Below are 22,121 nucleotides of genomic sequence, written 5' to 3' on the forward strand. Positions count from 1 at the left end.
CTCCTTCTATGAGCGTCGTTCCAGGCTGAATCCGATCGTTTATCGACGAATCTGGCCTCTGACTCTCATCTGCTTATGCGCGAGTTCAAAATCTTGTTCCATTTAGTCCATCTCACAGCAGCGCCATAACCCATGGACGGTGCGCATCCAATGACACAAATAGTATCGAAACCGGCCTCCAGCGAGCACCTTGTACAAGGAAAAATTGAACACTTGGGCAGGTATAGAGCCTACATCAACGCTAGGTCACATATCTTGTATGCTGCCATGTTGATGTAGGCTGTAGGCCTATTCGGTTTATTTTTGTTTAACGTGCGAGAGAGGTTGAGAGGCCATGGAGAAGCCAAGGACTGGTCTGAGTTCTGTCCCGCCTATGCATTCCCCGCTCAAGACCCAAACCAGAAGTCGTTTTCACTCTGCGTTACCGGATCGAAGGAGCCATTGCCGGCCGTTACAAGGCCCTCGAACTGTCCCCAGCTAGCGAAGTCGGACCAGTCGAGTAGATCAAACGAGAATGTTGGGTTGGCCGCGTTGTTATTAGTGTTGTTGAATACTGCTGCGCTGTCGGAGATGTCGATGTTACTGTTGTTGCTGCTGTACATCAGAGGTGGAAGATTCGCCGCAGGCGCGACGGAATCGGGGTTTGGCGTCGACATTGGTAACGAGAGGAGCGATGTGTCCTGGAAGCTGGTATTGTCGGCTACTGGTGTTGATAGTCTGCCTGACTGGCGTACTGCCTCAGTCCTAAGCTCTTCCAATACGACACAATAACGGTGCGCAAGGCAGTCGGTATCACTAACTGTCTCCAGTTGTCTCTGACATTTGACACCAGCCTCGAAATATCCCTCGCATTCTACTTTGGTCTTCACACCCAAGCCCTGCTGAATGCGATGGATGTATAGCACTACCACCGCACAGAAGGCGTAGTACTGGGTGAACCAGAAAGAGCGGAAGAGGTTCGACGCCTTGAAAACGTCGTCTACCGAGCGTACAATTGACATGGCGGCCTCTAGGCATGCGGTGATATTCGCCGATGCGTCATACGTTGTGCTAAGTCCGGCGCTCCAGTTAGGATGGGTGCCCATATGGGTCAGACTCGCGAAGTCTCGGAGTAAGAAGGGTCGATGGATAAGCAACAGCGCATGGTGATACGCCAGATTGAGCACCGAACGCTGACGCTGGTAGACTGGTATGAGCAGCTGGTTGTCGATACGGTCTATCGAGGTCGAACCGGAGAGGAATCCTGACAGGGAATTCTTCCACGCGTGCAGTTCTGATGTATATTTCGACGACAGCTCGATGCGCAAGGCCAGACTGGGCGGGCGAATTGAGTAAAGGTCTCGTAGCACGAGAGACACAATGCGTGTCAACTTAATGTGCTCAACAGGGGCTGTCATTAAGGAATAAGTAAGCCGCGAGGGTAGGTTGATGTAGTTCGGTTGGAGATCGTTGTCGTTGACGATGGTAGGAAGCTCCTGGACCCATTGTGTTAGTGATCCCCAACTTTGACGACGCCAGATACACTTACTTGATCGATATCCTCGTCTTTGAAAGTCCGTGGACGACCTAGAGCAGCGGCGAGGTACTTGTCTAGTGAGTATGCCACCCAAAATAGGCGTCTTCGGCTCTCGATCTCCACATAGTCCACCTTGGTCGAAGGATCGCATTTCCTTCCACGATTCAGGCCGATAGCGAAGGCGAGATGCGAGAGTTCGCCGAAGAGACTCCAGCAGTGGTTGATACGGGATTGTGTCAGAAGGTAAAAACATTGCAGCAGTCGTGCCTGAACGCTCGCTAGTCTGACGGCGCCGCGTTCTTGCAATAGTTGCGCTTCGGCTGCGCGGAAGTATCGAGCGCTATTCGACATTAGCAGAGCCTACAACAGCGGCAGCGTCGACAAACCTGCTAGTCTGCACCGTACTGCCGAGTGGCATATATGCTTGTGCTTGCGCAAAGACTACCATCAATAATGCAACTTTTGCTTTGCCATCTTCTTTACTTCTCATCTCGCCTTGGGTATCATAGAACTCCTCGACCAGCTGTTCAATCGTTGGTCGATGAAGAAAGCGATGAGTCGGTGCTGCATAGTCGAAATATCGCTCCACAAGCCTCTGCGCATCAGGCTTTGGTGGTGGAACGAAGATGGAAAGATCAAACTCAGGGAGGGGAGCGTCGCCAAAGGTGAAGATGGTAGAGTCATGCGACAAGGAGGAATTCGTGTGCAGACGCTTCTGAATACGGATGAGAAACGATGCTGCGCTTGAAGAGCCAACATAGTGGCCTTCTTGATCTCGTTGGGCGCCCTGAGGTACCGGAGAATCTCGCGAGGAAGGGCGATTGATCTGGTCTGTAGCCATGCCTAGAGCGTTTGATTCGGAGTGTTCAGGATTCGAATAACTCTGCGGGTCGATAGGAGTCAGAGGACTAGGATAGATGCGTGGGAACTGTGTTGTCGATATCGCAGTCTCTTCTTTCGCAGACGTCCCAGAGGCTAAGCTCTCTTTCCGTCTTGAGGCTAGTGCATCTGAGGCTATCGCGGGATCGTCGACAATGACAGAAGGCAGTCTTCCTCGAGTATACGACGCAGTGAACTCGCACGGCAACCCAGATCGCAGACAGAGCGCACAAGGGCATCTTCCGGTACATCTAACCTTTTTCCTGCTCTGAGCGTTAGCGCATCCATAGAACCTATGCAGCACCGCATGTGCGCCCAAATTTCCACAAGCTCACTTCTTACATCGGTCGCAAGCTCTACTGACCCTACTCCTCTCACGCTCCTCTCTCCTTCTCTTTGCAGGTGGTGATCTCGGTTCATCCGAACTTGCGCTTGCCGGGGTCACAGTCGTGACTGCTTCGATGCCGTTGGCGGGTGTCCATCTAGCAGTCGATGCATGCTTCGGCTCCACGTCGGCAGAAGCCGTTCGAGGAGTATTATTCTCGTTCATGGCTGAAGCTTCGCAGTTCGTCGTCCTTGGCTGTTGCTAAGGTTCAGGAAGTGGAGTCAGAAGTTAAGAGCTCGGATAAGAACATGATGAAGAGCCGGAAAAGCCGCACGCTAAACCCAAAAAGAGGAATCGCGCACGAGGCCTCCCCATGCCCGCAGAAATGTGATGCAACGCGCAGAATAGAAATAGCGGATGCTGCTTGTCGTTTTTATTCCACTCGTTTCTGTGCTACCTTCTGTAGTTATCCCGGCCGCACCCTCTCGTTGCATGAATTCTTCACACGCAATGCCTGAGTGGCATCGCACCAGTTTCACCACACTATGTACGCGCCATCCTCATTCCTACATCGATCGACATCGCGCTTTCCCATCCTATTCCCATGTCAGATCTAATACCAGATTTGTACCTCTACATTCGTCTCATTCCCCAAGCCAACCTAAACACACCGTGGCCTCTCTTGCGCACTGCTCACTCAAAAGCCTTAGGCGCAAACTCGATATCCAACTCCCTAATCGTATCCCAACAATGCCCCAGCACAACCTTCGCATGCGTCCTCTTCTGCAACCCCCTGATCATCTGATGACTCCTAACCCACGCATCGTGATCTCTTGCCAACCACCCCTGCGGTACGCCGTCCGCATAATTCTCCTTGACATGATACTGATCGCTCGTAAAGATCCACGTCCCACTCTCTTTCAAATTCACCTGCATGATGGTCAGTCCAGGGGTGTGTCCAGGCGCATGATGTAGATTAACTCCAGGGGCGATCTCGTAGTACGACCCGTGGAAGGGGACCCAGTTTATGTCGAAGGTGAGGTAGTGGGGAAGGTAGACTCCTAGATCTGTTTTGGTGGCGACGCTGTAGAAGGCGTGTTTTAATTCCAGCTCGTGGACGTAGACTGGTACGTCTTTTCTTTTGAAGTGTTCCAAACCACCTGAATGGTCGAGGTGGAGGTGGCCTATTATAACCATTTTTACGTCGTTTATATTGTGGCCGGTCAAGGCAATTTGCGCATCCAGGTTCTTGGATGGGTCGTGGTCTATGCGGGTGAAGATATCTTGGATTGGTGGACCGACATCTTCGGGATAGTTTTCCCCCGCGCCGGTCTCGTAGAGGATGAGGCCTTCGGTTGGGTGCTGGATGAGGATGCCGAGCATGACCAGTTTACGGCGTTTGTTGGTCGGGTTTGGGTTTGACGATGAGGACGCATTTGCTGCTCGGATAAACCACCCGTCGTCACACTCTAATGTACCCAGGTGCAGAACCTGATGTCTGTGGTGTTAGGATGGTGTAATTGGTAATGAGATTTTACTGCGTCGTACCCATAACTTGGTTCCCTGGGGTCACTTGTTAGTACCATGTTGTGTCTCGGTAATTCTTAATCGCCTACATTGGGAGCCTGGTTGATCAGATCCAGAGAAGATGCCATGCCGGATGACCTACCTAGACACGTCTGGCGGGGAAATTCGTCTTTATGAACCCTTAAGCCAATACTCTCTGTAAAGGTACATCTTCTGTGCTAATCGCGTGCTGGTTGGCGCAGGTTCCCCACGGGTCAACGTAGAACCATCGTCACTGATTCGTGACGGGTAGGGAAGCGATGAGGGGTAGCTGGATGTATGCCCCACGGTTCACAGGTAAAGTGGGGCTTCTTTACACAGCCGGTCGTTCGTTTAGCATAGCTGGGTAAATTAACGGAGTTGGTTGGTTGGGGTTGAGCAGGATGTGCTCGCTCTGAGACCCCGTTGCTGCGGCCGACGCATATCTGTCTATGATGACTGCGATGACCGAGATCACGTATTGTTTACATCATGAAAACGCAATGTCTTGAGTTTGAGTCAGCCTTCAATTCTGCGACACCTACTCGCGGCTACACAAAGGCCGTTAGTGGTCCGATTGAGGGCATACAGACTGAACAATGGCCCATTAAACCATGAAGTCAAGCTCGCATCCACAGATGTATGCTGAACAGTGGCGAATGGAATGGGTACATGGAACGGTCGGGCGGAGAATTGTTTGAATTAGAAAGAACGAGTTACTGTGTGTCCGATAGTCGGCACGGATGTTGGATGTGGACAGTAATGGCCAGGGAAAGAAACTCAAAAATTGACGGGATGCCAAGATAAGCTGAACATGTAGCAAAGATCGGACGCGCCCTGCGAGACATCTCTTCTGATTTCGAGAGATAAGTGTAATATCCTCCCGTCGGGCATGGTTTGGGATTGAGACTCTTGCCCAGGCTTCATCGCATCGTATGACACGCGAAGGGTACTTGTGAGAGCAGTCTGAGATCATTGTGACATGATACCACTGGGTGGTACGAGAGAGGTTCGGAGGCTGAGGAGAGTTTGCGCATGACCCTTCGTTCACAGCCCGTAGCCATGGCGCTCTCTAGGCTCTCAACAAGCGGCTCAACTTTGTCCTCACGACGCAAACTGGCGCTTCAGCTGGGGGCTGCACCAAGGTAGCAACGTGATCTTGCGTGTAGTGCCGTAACCACGTCTCTCAGGGTCCAAGCTGAAGTACAGATACGCGCGATATGCCGTGAGACTCGTCGGACTGTAGTATGGAAGATATCAACATCAAAGCCACCTTCCTGTTAAAGCCACTGCGGTGAGACCGCCCTTGGCGTGTCGGACGAGATTACACGTTGCGCGTTCGTCGGCGTGGTAAGCACGAGAATGGCGTAATTGCCTGTGCAACTCGAGGAAAGAAGGTGCTCTCCTGGCAGCTCTTTCTGTATCGAAGAGGCTCTTGCTCGAGTTGAACCTCAGTCGTACGACAAGTGATACGATGTCAGTTCAGCTGGAGAATGACGTCGGGTTGGTTAGTCGCAATTCACTTGGGAACCATGACCGGAAGGTTTATTGACGCGTGGAACAGCGATCGTCGCCGGGTTTTGGATTTTGTGGGGTTTTCTGACGGTGCCATGATTCAGCGCGGGGCACCTTGAGATGAAACGTAACCAAAGGGTTATCTACGCGTCAAGAGTCCGTAGGAGCGACGAGGAGAGCAATCCAATACGCTGGGGCGATGCGGTGAGTGGAACAAAGAAACACAGATTGTGGTGGTTGAGGCAGCTGCGGGCCGGCCAAGTGAGCAGGCGTCACCCTCCCACCGGGCGCGCTGGGCAATCTCCGGTCGGCAAGAGGTCTGGAGAAGGCATGCGACCCACGACCAGTCGATAGCGACGCCCCTTTTCCCCAGAAAAGTCGAGCCATGCCAGGGTCCTTTTTTGATCTCAGTGTCGTCGCATACGTCTTTGCTTTTCAATTGCACCATCTGCCATAGCATTGACGCTGTTACGTTGCTCAAACATAGCCCGGGAATACCTTCGTCGCTGCACTCTGGACCGCAGTCGCAAGGTGCTGTCTCGCCCCATCCCTTTCATTTCCCCTTCATTTCGCTTTGCAAGCCGCTATTCTCCCCGGGGACCAAGTCCATGACCAGGACCAGCCTGCGCCTCACATGATGCGTGATGAGGCTGTGAATCCCGCTGGCCATGCCGCGGTGGAGACGTCCGAGGCCTCGAATCCGTTGTCACAGGTGCCGTCGAATGTACACAGCATCACGTCGACCAAGGGCCCCGCGTCACGATCATGGCTCAGCGGTGTACGCCGGCCACGCACTTCGCCAGGACCTCGCGCTTTCTCCTTGAAGCGCACGCTACTGAGTGCAGACGACGACCGCAGAGACTCGGCCTTAGCACCGCCAAATGGCACTACCAGCAACGAGCCACCTTCACCGAGTAGCCTGCGCAAGACCCCCAGTCTGCCTGCTATTGTTGTGCAGGATGAACGCGCCTCAGGCACCAAGAGTCAGGCGTCACAGCGGCAGTCACTCTACGCCGGCGCAACGTGCGAAGACGACGCCAACTTCTCCGGTATAGACACGTACATCCCTACTGGCAGCTTCGACGACCTCTCCTCGGACGCGCAGATATCCTTTTCGAAACGGGGCAGCATGATGTTGGGCGGCAAAAAGGCAAACAGGCGGAGTAAACAGATGGACCTCCTGGTGGAAGGCGCGCCTGCACCGAGCACACCACCGCGACAAAAGGAGCAGGCGCAACCCGACGAGTCACCCAAACCCGACCCCTCACCACCCGCTCCCGCCGCAACACACCTCTCACCGCGATCCACCTCACGCTACTCGACGCGAACTCGATCGGCCAGCCATCGGGTACTGTCGACAGACGAGATGACAATGTCGCGCAAGGTCCGCTGCATGTATATGCATGGCAATGAGAGTGCTGTTAATTGGGATACACCTGAAGGAGAGACGAGCAGTGTCCAGAACAGCTACTTGGGCAACAGCGGCTTTACCAACACTCCGGCTAATGGCTCGTCGGTGGCCGCGGAGGGCAACGAGGACACAAGTTCGCTGATGAGCTCACGGCACGGAAGCGTCATTGTCAAAGAGCCTACAGAGGCAGCTGGTGGACTCGAAGACTGGGCGGATCTTGAGGGCGGAGAAGTCGACCGCTATGGCTTCATCATACCCAAGAAGACCAAATCGAAATCCAACGGCGATGGCCCCGACGGCCCCGACGAACCTCGCATGCACCGGGTCACAACAACACTACAACTGTTATCTGAGGAGCCCAGGCGGCGGCGCCTAGGTCGGAGCGCATCAAGAGCACGCTCCGTAGACCCACGCACAGGCTCACCCAAGCGGCGACTTTCTGGCAAGTCCTCTAGGCCCGCCAGATCCATCTTTTCGGGTCGGACGTCAGACTCGCACAGCAACCACAAACCCTTACGACACGCGACGAACAGGCTACCTCACAACCGAGACCGCAGACTAAGAGACGAGGCGAGCGATATGCTCAAGCTGCCCCCGGGTTTGGCTGAGGTTGCGGAACAGGAAGAAGGAGGAAGAGCTGCCCAGGCGATGAAAGCAAAGGAAATCGAGCGCAACGAGAAATGGCGTAGAATGGCCAAGGTCGTCAAAACGGGGGCAGATAAAGGCGGCATGCTATTCGATTTCGATACCAAAGACCCCAAAGTTATATCTCGCACCTGGAAGGGCATCCCGGATCGCTGGAGGGCGACTGCGTGGTATTCGTTCCTTGCTGCCAGCGCCAAAGCCGACCCGAACAGTCCGACGGAAGAGGAGCTGATTGAAAGTTTCTATGAGCTGCAACTGGAAAGCTCTGCAGAGGATGTGCAGATCGATGTAGACGTGCCGCGCACAATCAACAGACATATCATGTTCAGGCGGCGATACCGTGGAGGACAGAGACTACTGTTCCGCGTACTCCACGCAATGTCACTTTACCTCCCCGAGACGGGCTACGTCCAAGGTATGGCGGCACTTACCGCAACGCTTCTTTGCTATTACGAGGAGGACAGAGCCTTCGTCATGCTAGTGCGGCTGTGGCAGCTCCGAGGCATGGAGAGGCTTTATGAAGCCGGTTTTGAGGGGCTCATGGACGCTCTAGATGACTTCGAGCTGAACTGGCTGCAGGGCGACGATGTCGCGAAGAAGCTAGTAAGTCACTACTGAAGAGGCTGACGTCCTGGCATACATGCTAACCAAACTGTTCAATAGATTGACCTTGGCATTACCTCCACCGCGTACGGTACCCGCTGGTATCTGACCCTGTTCAACTATTCGTTACCTTTTCCAGCTCAGCTACGGGTCTGGGACGTGTTTATGCTACTGGGCGACAAGTCTCATTCCAACTCGCCCAACTCCAAGTTCAGTGGAGACATGGATGTGCTACACGCGACCTCGGCTGCGCTCATTGATGCGACAAGAGAGATATTGCTCGACTCTGACTTTGAGAATGCGATGAAGGTGTTGACATCTTGGATTCCCATCAAAGACGAAGAGCTGTTGATGCGCGTAGCGAAGGCTGAATACAAGATGCGCAAGAAGCGAGCCAATGCCTAAGCGGTAGGCCGGCGCTTCGGATTCCTGGAACTTGACACCGACCCGATGGAAACGCGCGTGCCCTCACAAGCGGCTGCGTTGCAAGTTGCAGCGCGGTACACTACCGAACACGGAAGCACATCCAAACGAGTACTTTTCTTTCCACACCCTTTCTAGAAGCCGGCAGTCGATCTTGCAAAGTGGTGGCTTGCGATGATTTTCCACCGGACGCATGGCTACAACGTGGCTGGCACGTTTTCCAAGATTTGCGACATCATTGATGTTTGTTTTTTTCCGGCTATTCCAACTACACGTCCACGTTTTTACCCGCGACATATCACTTCCCCATTACCGCTTGGGCGCCCATTAGCGGTGCAACGTGGACGACACCGCCATCAACGTGGTATGAGGAATGCTTGACTCGCTCACGTTTGGGCTACCTTTCTCCGAGGGTGTTTCGGGGCAGCGTCCCTTCGCCCGATGGTTGGGTCCTGTGTCGCGATGACTTCTTTTCTTTTGTTCATCTGAGGACAACCTCAGACGGCGGCGCATGCATGGAACGACCCTTTATCAAGATACCTCTTGTTTTTCTTTTCTGCTTGCATTTTCACCGGTCAAGACATAGGGAGCATTGCCATTACATATATTCCGCACAACGGAGACCAGATGTAGTAATATAATAGTTAATCGCCTGCCAACATGGATGTATTACCGTTAAGGATCAGTCCATACATAGAACATGTTCTCGAATATTGAAAGCTTCTAGAAGGGCAAAATATTTGCACATAATAGATACGCTTTGGTGCAAGATCGCCGTCTAAAGATAAATCCAAGACCAAATGGAAGTGATCATCGCTTCGTTGGCGGTTGACTGACAGCCCGGCGGACGGACTGCGGCGGCGGGTAACAGGGAGTGCTGCTGGGTTGATCGGGTTGTGGCTCCACGCACGGGAGGGTAGAGAGATCGGGAAGGTTGACGGCCGATCTTCCAAAGTCGCGGTAACTCCTACGCCGAGTACAACATCTGCTCAAGCAAGGTATCCAAAACTCGCAGGTGTAGCGGCGCACGTGATCATAGATCTAGAAGGAACGCTGATTAAACCTAGCCTCCATGCCTCTTACCAGGCCGGTTATGAAAAGCGGGAGCCAGAGGAGTGTCTAAGACGTACAAGCACAAGAGTGAGGCACAGGTGTTGCATTCGGGCAGATACTTCAGCCGACGTACAGCCTAATGGTGGAAGAATACACGATCAACACTCGTGCTGGGCGAGCAAGTATTGCCCGAGTGCAGTGCTCGTCCGGTGTACAATTGTGTATGTTGTGTCGGTAAAAATAACCAAGTGGCCCGGGTAGAGGTGCGTTGGTGCCCGATGGGGCAGTCGTAGATGCCGATTCGGGTGGCAAACTGCCGCGACCTCCTGCCCCGACTAAGATATTTGCCTCCCACTACGCGTACAAGTTTGCCCCCCTCAACTACCGCGTCCTCGTAAGTGGGCGACTCCTTCGACTATCTTCTTCCGTCTCAAGTCGCAGTCGGCTACCCCGAATGTGAGGACAGCATGTCGTCTTCCGTGTACGGGTGCCAGACCCGGTTTGATCAACAAGACCAGAGCAACTCGACGCTGATCTATGGTCTGATTTTCTCAATGTGAAGCGAGGATCAGCAAAACTTTCCCTCGATCTGGACATCAACCATGTGCAGGTTGCAACAACCTTCCCGCGACTACGCCACTTGCTACAAATAACTGAGGAAAGGCAACCGATGGCGAGATGCAAGTTTTGTCGGAGGTTTACACCCTGGAGGACTAGCCGGTGAATAGTCATTCACATCTCGGTACGCTAATCGGCTGACTAGCCACGGCTCCAATGGCCTACACAACGGAGACGACAGATCGACCCCAATGTTGCAGCTTACGTGCGTCCAATGCAGCTGTCAGCGACTACCCGCCTGGTATTGTCGCGTCTGTCGCAAAGCATCGCGATCAGAGAGAGTACGCCGGCTCCTCTTGTCCACTGACTACTGCTGCAGGAGTGCATTAGCAGCTGCTCTGCGCCTAGCTCTTTGTCTTTGAATCTCCGATCATGACATGAGGCCATCATCCAACAGAGCTAAGGTGCAAGCTTGAGTTGAATTGGAGGCTCTACTTCTGTTCTTATTCACCCCTACTGCAAGCCTCGTCATTTCCACGATTGGAGATGCTTGGCTCTTCTCGCACGGCAGGAACGATATGCTTTGCCGGTGCGTCCCTGAAGCATGCCGCCATAAACAGACAGAACGCTTATCCCCTGTTGAAATGTAAACGCTGTTGGCGACGGTGGACACAACCCCTCTAGCGTTGAGAATCCATTGGTATGGTTCTGGCTGCAAGCCTGGCCTTCTCAGAGGAGGCTACACAGATTGGCTGTCAAAAGCCTGCCGCATTTTGTCCGTGTCTTCCTTCAGACACACGTTCTCGTTGGTCTTCACACCCGTCTTGACGACGTGCCGTCCAGAAGAAGCAAAATCCTCAATAAGACGATTACTAAACCCACTCCGACTCCTACGTGACCAATCCGGCGGTTTCAGGTCGAGGGATTGTCGAATCTGTGAGAAAAGCAGAGCCTTCGCCGCACAATCGCCCCAGAACGATGTTGTCTTGTCAACAGCAATTTCGCCATGGTGTCCCCATTTCGACTGCTGTTATGATGCTAAGCAGCGCTGGGGCGCTTTGATTGGTTCCAGGACTAGTCAGCCGGGGCCGGAAATCATACTCAAAGATCCTTCGTACAGATCCGGTGCGCCGCGAGTTTCACGTAGATCCGCTGCATGAACAAGATAGGTATAGCTTAAGCGCCGACGCGGAAATTTACGTTTCTAGTCGATCGTTCGAGCCAGCACCAGGCGCTCGGGGATTGCGCAACGCCGCGTCTGTTAACCCTTCCCTTCCCAAGGATGGCTTGCGAGCTGTCATCTGCGTGTACATTACGGGCTGTGGTGGGAACGCACAGTCAGTGCTGGCGTGTCGCTAATTACACAGAGCTACTGACGGAGAGCAGCGCGCACGCGAGGATCAGCAGATTGGTTGCCTCTTCGCGCACCTCCAGCACCTCCAACTACTCCAAGTGACACTCTTTCGGGTCTTGCGTCGGCTCGATGATCGGTCGTCTTATCGATTGAGCATGCCGTCTGTCACGCTATGTAGATCCGGAGGGGTCCCTCAAGGCTGACAGGTTGAAGTCGGTCCCTTGCTCCGTGCCACCACTGTGCTTTTCATCCAGGCACCCTCAGCCGTTGACGCTATGACGGCATGTGTATACTTGTTCGGGCATCACACTAAACTGGGAACAGGTTCTGCAACAGGGCCACAGGATACATTTCCACCAATTCCAAGGTTTCGCGTTGAAGCACGGCGGCTCTTAGAACACGAAAACCTCATTTCACCCTTCCACTTCGGGACATTACATGGCTGAGGTCTGACGATGGTGACGACCCTTCATTTCCTATCATGCAAGTTGGTCAAGCTAGGTTGAGCCAGTTCACCATCCGGGCAGCGGTAATCTTGCGCTCGCTTCCTCCCGGACGTTTGACCCTGCTGGCTGGTGTTAGCGCACGGCTCAGATTTCCCAGGCCACGCCATCCAGTCCACATGCCTTGAGCCTCGCTCTCAGCCACAGGCACAGATGCCACAAACCTGGCAGCGATGGTGGTCCAGAGCAGAGCTGCACGACAAATTACCGAATGCGTGCTGGATGCCATTCCGCCCAGTAGAGGCATTGTGATCTAATTTGCGGTCTGCTGCGGCCTCACGATCGCGACAGCTGAGCGGTTCAGTGCGACCAGAATTGTGCCGAAGTATTCGAGCTCGTTCGTCATCCTGTGCAGCAGAACAAGGCGGTCGCACTTGGTGAATATGAACATCATTCTGTTCAATTCCAAGCATCCAGGCGTCATGGGATGCTAGAGGCCAGTGTGGCAGTATCCGCGACGCCAACTCTAAACGTCTAGCCTCAGGCCAATGTATCATCAAACTACCGTCGCTGAGTTCGAGCTGAACTTGCTTGGCTCGCGAACGGGACGTAAGTAGTTTTGCGGCATATACCAGCGCCACAAGTGGGAACCGCTACCAGATTTTGCATGAGCCGGAGGCCTTCTCCAGGCGCGTCACATGGTGGGACTACGAGAACGCGCACTACCACTTCCAACAACATTGCACTTGCTGACAACCATCCCGTTTCATGCATATCCCTGCAAAGGTCCCCTCCCACCTTCGCGTACTCAACGCCACATATCGCCCGTCCTTGACGTACGGCCTGCCGTTTGCTCGTGCTACTCTCAAGCCATTGCGGCCGTCATCCCCGTTGGTTGGTCCAATTCCAGTCGGCCCTCTTCCCTTCTTGTGCACTATTCCCCACCGTTGCCCATTTTCACTTGCCTCTCTCTAATCTGGACTTGATCGACCACGCCGGCCCACGCGAGCTTTTACGGGGCTTGATCTTCGTTGCATGCAGCGTCGCCTGTTACTCTTCCATTTGGTCTTTGTCGCCCTGCTTTAACGGCGAATCACATCGGGGCTACTGTGCCAGGGACATATTAAGCCTAGGCCCTAGGGCAACGGCTATGATCCTATCCCGGGCCATTTGTGGATGGTGGTCCCGGTAAACGTAGTCTGGTGAATAAGTATGTACACTGTTCCTTCTCCTTCCGGACCTACGAATTTTGGCGCCACCCACCGACTCATTTCAATGTTGAATTGCTCCCACGACATCTACCATATCGGCTCCACCTACCTCCATGTTGCTCACACTCTCTAACCCGGTCAAGTCCGATTTCGAATACAAACCTCATGCCTACTCTCCAGCCTTCTCATCCTCTTCGGCTTCTCGTTACTCAAACAGACACCACCGTGGGCTATCTCCACCTCCAGAGGCAGTCAACTCCTCCCACACCATGGGCACACCTCATCGAGGACTTCCTCCTCCTTCGGCGATGACGCTGCCAGATCCCGCACGAGGACCTCCACCAATGTCATCGTCATTGGGCCAATTACCCCCAGCGCCTTCGCAATGGCAAGGTGCAGAAGACGGGATGAAGAACTGGTTGGCGGCCAAAGCTGAAGAAGAAAGACGTAAGCAAGAGGAGGAAAAGACGAGACAAGAAACTTTACGACTTGAGCAACGCAAGGTCGAGCAGTCCATGCTCCGGGAGTCTATGCAGGGAGGAGTACCACCTCACCTCGTACCTATTATATTCGCTGGCATTGGCGGAGGGAACCTCGCCAACATCAGTGCCGAGTGGATACAGCAGTATACGACTCAGGTTCAAGCTGCCCATCAACAAGCGCAAGTTCAGGCACAAGCACAGGCACAGGCACAACTTTCCCCGGACCTTCGAAGAGACCCGAGATTGATCGGACAGCAGCAACCAGCAGTGTATCCTGGGCAGCAGCAACCTGCCCAACCCATACTACCTTCGACATCGGTCTTACCCGGGCAACCATTGCCGCAGCAAATTCAACCTCCTCCGCTTTCCGCAAGTGCGTACAGTGGTGGACAAACATCACCGCACTCACGAGCTGCACAAGCTGGTCTTGGTGGCCCTTCTGCAGCAGCTCCACGGTCATTACCTCAGTCACAGCTTCCTCGATTGACTACGAACGAGATGACGGTACAACAGCCCCCTGCCGCCCCTGCAGGCGTGCAGCAATTACAGCAGACGCAGACACAACAACAAGAGCAATCCTCCCCCTCGATATACTTTCATCACTGGGTACCTCCATCCTCGGCTTCACAAGAAAAGAGTGCTAGTGGGAACCCGCCAGCTACGCCATCAGGTAAATACAAAACTTCGCCTGTTCACCAGTCACGGCAACGTGCTGCGTCGCATGCGTCTGACCTAGAATACACCAGCTCCCCCAAAAAGCGCAAGGCTCAAGGCCCTCACCCCCCTCCACCGCCGCCTACATCGGCGCCAGGATCATACACATCACCATCCTTCTCGCACATATCGTCGTCATCGACATCGACACCTGGAAGAAGGGGACACGCTCGAAACCGATCAGATGCATCCACGAGAGCGGCGGAAGGCTCCAGTGGTTCCTTGAGCCGACGAGGCACTATCTCGGGGCTTGCGCACGAGACAATTGTGCGGCAAGGCGACATAGCAGAAGAAGCAAGGGACGCAGACGACAAGGTACAGTCCAAATCGGACCATGCATATGCAACACCGCCTCAGCGGAATGAAGCTCGCGGTCAGAGCCAGCAGAACTACGCGCCGGCCTCAACATCTGCTCAACTTGAAACGCCAAATCACGCGACAAGTCAGCAATGGAATCGAGGTTATACGTCATCACCCAAGAGAGAAGCGGGAGACCATTAGATTGGGACGCGATTGCAGCATCGTAATGCACGAATCCGGATTGGCGGCTATTGCGATCGCTATCGGTCCTTCGATAAGCTCACATCTTTTGCAATTCACCCGAGCGAACGCGAAAGCGAGTATGAAGAAGTCGGCACGGCAATCGGGCATCAAGCAAGAAATCTCGCCGCTTGCTGACGAAGGCAAGAGAAGGTGCGATTGCGATTATCTGCAGCAGTTGCAAGCGAAATGAGACACAGAACATCAAGACATCCAGACCTCACATTCCGGCCTTTCCACTTCATCTCAAAATCTTAGTGCACGGCCCCGCAACCCCACCTAAGGAACCCTCTTCCCTCATCTCTTGAAATTGCATCGCAATGTCGTTCGCGGGCTGCATACACTCGTCACGCATTCGACCCAGTCTTTTTCCTTTGCTCGCACAGGACGCAGGCCTCGCCCGAGATGACAGCAAAACACGTTGTTGCAATCGCGAAGAACGGACGTTATTTCCGGATCCTGCCGTTGACCCCCTTTGAGGAAGGCTCCGATCTACTGTACAGGCTGCATATCTAGGCCTTTTCCTTTTTTGCAATCGAAGACATGCTGGTTATATCTGGCGTTTTATCGCGGCGCATCGGCACCCAGTCGAGTGTTAGCATGACTTCAACATTTTCCTTTCGTTGGCATGGCCGAAGAGGATACTGCAGCTGGGGTTGCTGCTATCAGACGGCGGCCTGTTCTGCACACGCCGCTTCCCCGCCTCCCGGCTGCATCGTCTATCTTGATCTTGGCGCCTCTGGTCAGCAGCAGCCGCCACCACCACCGCGTCTTGGTTACTCAGTATGCGCTTGCGAACCCCGCACGTTGCGAAACATGCGACGTTTGGTACTCTGGATGCATCTCGTAACGGCTGCAGTACGGGCATTATTCCCATTCTCGCTGGTCGGTCACTGTCCTGCGCGGCTTACCTTTGCGAGCTCGACTTGGGTTGCTATACTTGGTTCGCATCGAGTTCTTTTCTTGGTCACGGCCCTTAACACGCATCGTTAAGCGCCGACTCCACGCTTATTCTTGCGCAGCGGATTGCATAACCTCATGCGAACGGCTTGGTCCGAATATTGTATCGCACTTTCTCGTATTATACCCGGTGTTCTCTTCAATATTCGCTTCGGAGTAAGCTTCCTGTTGCAATCCTCTTTAGACTTGTTCTCTTCCAAGTTGGGCACTGGGGGCTCGTGTTAGAATTGACCGGCATTTTGGTCGGGTCTCTCTTGGCAGGTACGCTATCGAGTTGGGACCGTTTATGGTATCAGGCATACCACCGGGTATCTTTCGATATTGCGTCAACAACCAGATCGCAGGATTGCGATACGCTACAAACACGCCGTATACGGTGACCTATCTGTTCGCAGACTACATCACATCTTTTTTCCTTTGTCCAGTACCATCATCACGAAATGTTACCTTTGGGTTTCTCTGTTGGCTATCAGAATGTTCACGTATACCCCTGTTTACCCATTTTTAGATGGGCCATTCCTTTCGGCATCTCACTCGGCTTTACATTCGGCATCGCTTGTTAGTTGGCTCCATCGGCAAACTATCGTTCTTTCTATTCTCAGATTTGTACATACTTTTTAGGAGACGGCGATTTTGCATTGTGGAGTATCTTCGGTGGCGGAGGAGGGGAACGGGGGAAGCTAGACGGCATGGATTAGATGGCAAGCGAGCAGGTAGCCTTGCGCTTGCGGCAAGGCCGTTGCATCGGCGTGTTGTTTGTATACAAAAGATCGCCCGTTAGACATGGTGTCGGATGTCCACTGCCCCGTGTTTAGTGCACTTGGCGGGTGATCGCCTTCGTCTTTCCCTATCCAGTAGCGAGGCCTACTCCGATCAATATCACCCTGTTTGCATGCACACTATACATCACTCCTGCACCGTGTTCTTTTCTTTTCTCATTATTAGACTCGACTATGTATGCAGGAGTACAAGGGCGGTGAGACGAGAGCCTTGCAGCGCTGCGTGTTTCACTTTTGGCCTTGCAGTAGTGGCCTGATTGGGAGATTTCGAATGTGTTGGTCTTTGCGGTGATCGGTCGGAATGTGGAGGCACTTTGGCCACGTAAGGTTATGCATACTCGGATGTGCCGATCAAGTTGTGTAACTGTCTGTTTCCTTCTGCTCGCACAGGGCGAGTGGATGTTGTTTGAGGAAAGAGCAGCGTCCTTTGCAAACTTTGTTGACGAATTGGGATATCGGCAGTGGCGGTGAGGAGACTGAGGTTCTGCTGCCAATCGGGTGCCTTGGGTTGAATGTGTAAGTATTGAACATGAAAATGCTTTTTGGTCATTGACCGGCACTTCAATGCAAGAATTGAGGCCCTATACTATAGCTTTGCCGAGACGCTCAACTGCTCCATGCTTCAATCATGGTATGCTCTTTGCCTAGCAACCTCGATACCTTGGTAAAAGAAAACGCGCCTTCAACTCATCGTACCTAGGTATGACGTACTACACCATTGCATTAGTTGATCAAACTGTAGTTGAGTGCATGTGAGAAGAACAACATCTCTCATGTAATTCGATAGAGAATCGGATGCGTTACCGTAGTACTGCGGTTGTTGGTGGAGCTGAGCCAACCGATTTCAACTAGGAGATGATTGCTCGCAGTGAGACAGGTATCTCTGATCTGCTAATGACGAAAGACTCGAGATATCACTTCTACAAGCGATATATTCGTGGAGTAAAGGTGCCGTTTTGCAGCCACGAGAAGGAAATGCTTCTGCGACGGGTTAGCACAAATCAGCCACAGCCTCTGCCCCGCCTCGTGGCGCATGGCTGGACCCCACCTTGATGGTCCGTGGTTCGCCGTCACTGCAGCCTGACGGTTCCGCCCAAGCAAACTCACAACCACTTTGCTGCCTATAACCCTTTGCGCCGTCGCGTCCTCCCACCTACACCTACATCCACTTACTAAGCTCGCGAGCTCTCGCCAACGCTCTCCATACCGCCGACGCAGCTTCACGAAGCTTGCCACCGCTGCATCCGCTACACCGCGACGGCCACTGAATCGCGAATAAGAGGAGAATAGACAAGATGCAGATCAAGTACGTCATATCAAGTCTGGAATCTGGCTAGAAGAAGCAGTAGGATGGCAGATTGCTAACACTGGGACAGAGTACGAACCCTCACCGGCAAGGAGATCGAGCTCGATATCGAGGCAGACTACAAGGTACGCCTACCCGAATCCGTCGCCGCATACCCATACTAGATCGGCTTTCGATAGCCTCAAGGCTTTAAGAGCGATGCATAGGCGAATCTCCAGGGCGAGAAGCTGACGGCACACAGGTCTCGAGGATAAAGGAGCGTGTCGAGGAGAAGGAGGGCATCCCGCCAGCGCAACAACGTCTTATCTACGGAGGAAAGCAGATGTATATATCTCTTGCTCTATTACCCCCTCCGCCTTCCGGCTACCTCTGGATGTGTTTCTGAGTGCACATCTTACTTCAGACCGAGCTAACATAAACTCTTCCAGGAACGACGAGAAGACCGCACAGGACTATCAACTCGAGGGCGGTGCCACACTGCATTTGGTACTTGCTCTTCGTGGTGGATTCTAGCTTCCTCCTTTCCCGAACCCACCCTACCTTCGCTCGCACCTACCGAAACCGACCCTATGACATACCCTGGGGCAGGCGTGCGCTAACTTTCCTGTCGCACGTTTTCGACCATCAGCTCACGGAAGCGCGCGTAGCACCATGGGGGTATCTGAATATCAGAGGGATGACTGAGGAGAATGGATAATTGGTGCCTAGGTGCTGGAGTTTGTAGCGAGGTTGCTCGATACGCAGCGATGATACTGGGCATGTGACTTGGGCTAGGATATCGGAAGACTTGCGTTTGGTAGTAATGCGGAATCCTTTGCTTGCAGAATGACGCGTTGCATCATGCCTTTGTCGAGCAACCTTTTATCTCTTCAGCAGGACTGCAAATTGCGCACCCATCTCGACTAGTCCACTGCTACGCCTTGCGCTCCGGATTGCACATGAAGGATTGATACCATGCTTTCGACAGAGACCTTCAAAGTTCTGATGCTACTCCAAGACAGATCTGCTATCTACCCAAAATTACACGATGCACCTACCCTCACACAACGTCAATCTGAAGGTCCGATCTCATGGACTGTACTGTGACTCTAGAAGCCGTAGAAGCCGTCGTGTGGATTGCGGACAAACGCTCTTGTCATCTGTAAGGCGAAACCGGCGTAACTGCATGTAGATTACCCCGCAGGAACACCGCCTGTAACAGCTAAGTACAAACGCGCGTTGGTCACAAAAGAGCGCTCCTGGCTTCCGTACGAAGACCGCCTCGTGGCCTAGATCTAGGTAGCTACTCAGAAGACGCTATAAAGCTCGTTTACCTTCGCCATCCATGGTTCCGGTTCTTGAAGCTACTCATACCTTACCACAAGCTCTACTGTGCGTGCAATCGTAGATTAAGAAACTCATCTACTGTTCTTTCCACAAGAAGAGCCAAGTACAAGACAGAGCAAGATGGCGCCTCTTGACGACACCATCCCAGACAACCGATTCGACAGCTTCAGTGTTTTCAAGACGTCGTACAAGCAGGTTGACTACCATGACATCGAGGTCGGCATCCTGGTACCAAAAGATGTGAAGCCGGGCAAATGTCCAGTCATGGTCAAATTCCACGGCGGTGGTCTGGTATGTTGATCTCTGATCTTCGCCCTACATGTCTTCTAGCGGCGAGAACCGAAAATTGCATGGCCTAATATCACATCACAGGTTGCAGGAGACTGTCTCTACGCCGACTGGATAGGCGCCTTCTTCGTCCCCTGGATCCACCGCACCAACGCCATCATCGTGCTGCCCAACTACCGCCTCATCCCCGAACACAACGGCGCCGACATCCTCGAAGACCTGAGCGACTTCTGGAAGTGGTTCAACGCAGGCGCCGTCGATGAATTCCTCAAATCTCAGGCGATGATCAAGGACAGTGGCATCAGCCTGGATTATGACAAGACTCTGGTAACAGGCGACTCAGCAGGCGGCTACATGGCCTTGATGTCCGCTCTCACACAGCCTAAAGACAGCATCAAAGCCGTTTTCGCGCAGTATCCCATGACTAACTATCTGCGCATCGAAAAGGTCGATGAGTTCTTTGGTCAGCCTTCTCCGCCTGAATCTCTTATCGCCAAGCATCTCGCGGCCGTCAAACCGGGCACTATCGTCACTTCGGGTATCCAGCCGGAAAGGATGGGATTGAGCTATGCTTTAGCAGCTTACGGACATTATCTCACGTACTTCGGGTCGGACGAGAAGATGTGGCCGATTGGGCTGGTGGAGGAGAAGGAATGGTTGCCGCCGACGTGGATTGTGCATGGTGACGCGGATGGGGCGGTTAGTGTGGAGGATAGCAAGAAGTTTGTGCAGAAGTGCAAGAAATTGGGTGATGGTGTTGAGGTTAGGCTGGAGGTTAGATCTGGGCAGGATCACGGCTTTGACATTGCGATCAAGGAGGATGAGGAGGCGTGGCTCAAGGAGGGGTTGGCGTGGGTGGATGGGAAGTGGTTGCGATCGTGATTTCGATTGCTCATGGGCCGCCAATTACGAGTAAATAATGATATCATGCCGACTGTTGGCATACGCTTAGAGAGTTGAGGGTGGAATTGCGTCGAAGGCTTGTGAGTGTGATCACGTCAATATAGTAAAAGACTGGATACCCTAAAGCCTACATCAACGTGAAGTCATCTAATTTGCATATTCTTAGGTCAATATAGTCTGTAGACCTGTATAAGGTAAGATGTTGTGGTTGTCATATGAGTCTTTATATGCGTGGACTTGAACTTGCTGTTTTTGGAAAGCCGGGACGTGTGATATTGTCCGCTTATCATTGGGACATGGCGGCGCGAATAGCGTAGAGTTAAATACATGTTATTTTCTGCGAACGAAGTATTACCACTCATATGATGGTCAACGTGGTCTTCTTCTCGCGAAGCGGATCCCAGTCGATGAAGAGAGGCCACTCGCCGTTTGAGAGACGGTGCTGAAACCATCCGTGTTCAAACATCCCAATTCGCTTGAAGACCCTCTTACCGGCAACGCGTTCAAGGATTAGACCCGTCAATCTTAAGATCTCATGAGTTCCATAGAGAGGCTTAACTCTATATGTGAGTAGAAGCAACACTGTTCGATCGGCGGAATATCCGTTTCTGTATGCGCATCCATCCAGGTAATGGAAATGCAATGGCTTTTCGGTGTTTTTGGAGAGGTCCAAGGGTTGCTTTAGTCGTCGTATGGGTGCCGTGACGCGGAGTTTGGCACCCGACAGTCTACCCATTGGATCTGTGCCGGTCGAATGCGCGACCACTTCTACAACCCTCGCTGCCCAGAGATCCTCCTGCACTCCCCACGCGATGCCGCCCACGTGAATGAGTGGGAACCATACTGCGGCATTTACAGATGCCCATGACCAAGAAGGGGCTGGATGAAGATCAGACGTGGGTAAGTCCTCTAGATGCTTGGATGTACTTACCAAGATAGTCCTTGGGCTGACGTTTGAAATGAGTCGGGGTTTTCTGGTACCACAGAAGACCGTATAAAAGGTCGCGTACCCATATGCCAGCCACATATTCATCCTTGGTACTGACTTTCCAGTACTTCGCAAGTCCAATGAGTGCAGGAAATCGGTCTTCTTCGTATGTGAGCTGGCATTTCGAGAAGTACTCCACTACGCACAGCCATTTCCTGTATACTTCTCGGATCCGAGCGACTTCGGGTGAGCATTTCTGAAGCCTGTAGATGCCAAGCTCTTGGTATTTCATATCATCGTACAGAAGATTTGCGGCACGAAAAGGGAAGCCTTCTCTGCCCCAAGGGTTATATCCACCCGTAACTGGTCCGCCGTGCGGGAATGTCTCGCAAGCGCGAAGTTCAGAGCACTCCC

General features: G+C 53.0%; 5 protein-coding genes across 5 annotated transcripts; 3 read left to right on the forward strand and 2 right to left on the reverse strand.

The window, feature by feature from the left end:
- Positions 1 to 386: 386 nt before the first annotated feature.
- Positions 387 to 2,945, reverse strand: J4E90_003408 (uncharacterized protein; the record flags this gene model as incomplete). The annotated part of the gene is made up of 4 exons (XM_051432978.1): positions 387 to 1,475; positions 1,529 to 1,856; positions 1,903 to 2,591; positions 2,760 to 2,945. 4 exons carry the CDS (start codon positions 2,943 to 2,945, stop codon positions 387 to 389), a joined length of 2,292 nt encoding a protein of 763 aa, XP_051292876.1.
- A 468-nt stretch (positions 2,946 to 3,413) lies between these two features.
- On the reverse strand, positions 3,414 to 4,375 carry J4E90_003409 (uncharacterized protein; the record flags this gene model as incomplete). The annotated part of the gene is made up of 3 exons (XM_051432979.1): positions 3,414 to 4,211; positions 4,269 to 4,283; positions 4,337 to 4,375. 3 exons carry the CDS (start codon positions 4,373 to 4,375, stop codon positions 3,414 to 3,416), a joined length of 852 nt encoding a protein of 283 aa, XP_051292877.1.
- Positions 4,376 to 6,417: 2,042 nt separating this feature from the next.
- Positions 6,418 to 8,844, forward strand: J4E90_003410 (uncharacterized protein; the record flags this gene model as incomplete). The annotated part of the gene is made up of 2 exons (XM_051432980.1): positions 6,418 to 8,439; positions 8,500 to 8,844. The coding sequence occupies 2 exons, from the start codon at positions 6,418 to 6,420 to the stop codon at positions 8,842 to 8,844; spliced, it is 2,367 nt and encodes a 788-aa protein (XP_051292878.1).
- Positions 8,845 to 13,750: 4,906 nt separating this feature from the next.
- Positions 13,751 to 15,178, forward strand: J4E90_003411 (uncharacterized protein; the record flags this gene model as incomplete). The annotated part of the gene is made up of 1 exon (XM_051432981.1): positions 13,751 to 15,178. The coding sequence occupies one exon, from the start codon at positions 13,751 to 13,753 to the stop codon at positions 15,176 to 15,178; it is 1,428 nt and encodes a 475-aa protein (XP_051292879.1).
- Positions 15,179 to 19,708: 4,530 nt separating this feature from the next.
- Positions 19,709 to 20,758, forward strand: J4E90_003412 (uncharacterized protein; the record flags this gene model as incomplete). The annotated part of the gene is made up of 2 exons (XM_051432982.1): positions 19,709 to 19,879; positions 19,961 to 20,758. The coding sequence occupies 2 exons, from the start codon at positions 19,709 to 19,711 to the stop codon at positions 20,756 to 20,758; spliced, it is 969 nt and encodes a 322-aa protein (XP_051292880.1).
- Between the last annotated feature and the right edge of the window lie 1,363 nt (positions 20,759 to 22,121).

The sequence above is a fragment of the Alternaria incomplexa genome (genome assembly GCF_024043165.1).
Source record: "Alternaria incomplexa strain BMP 0042 chromosome Unknown scaffold_4, whole genome shotgun sequence".
Taxonomy (NCBI): domain Eukaryota; kingdom Fungi; phylum Ascomycota; class Dothideomycetes; order Pleosporales; family Pleosporaceae; genus Alternaria; species Alternaria incomplexa.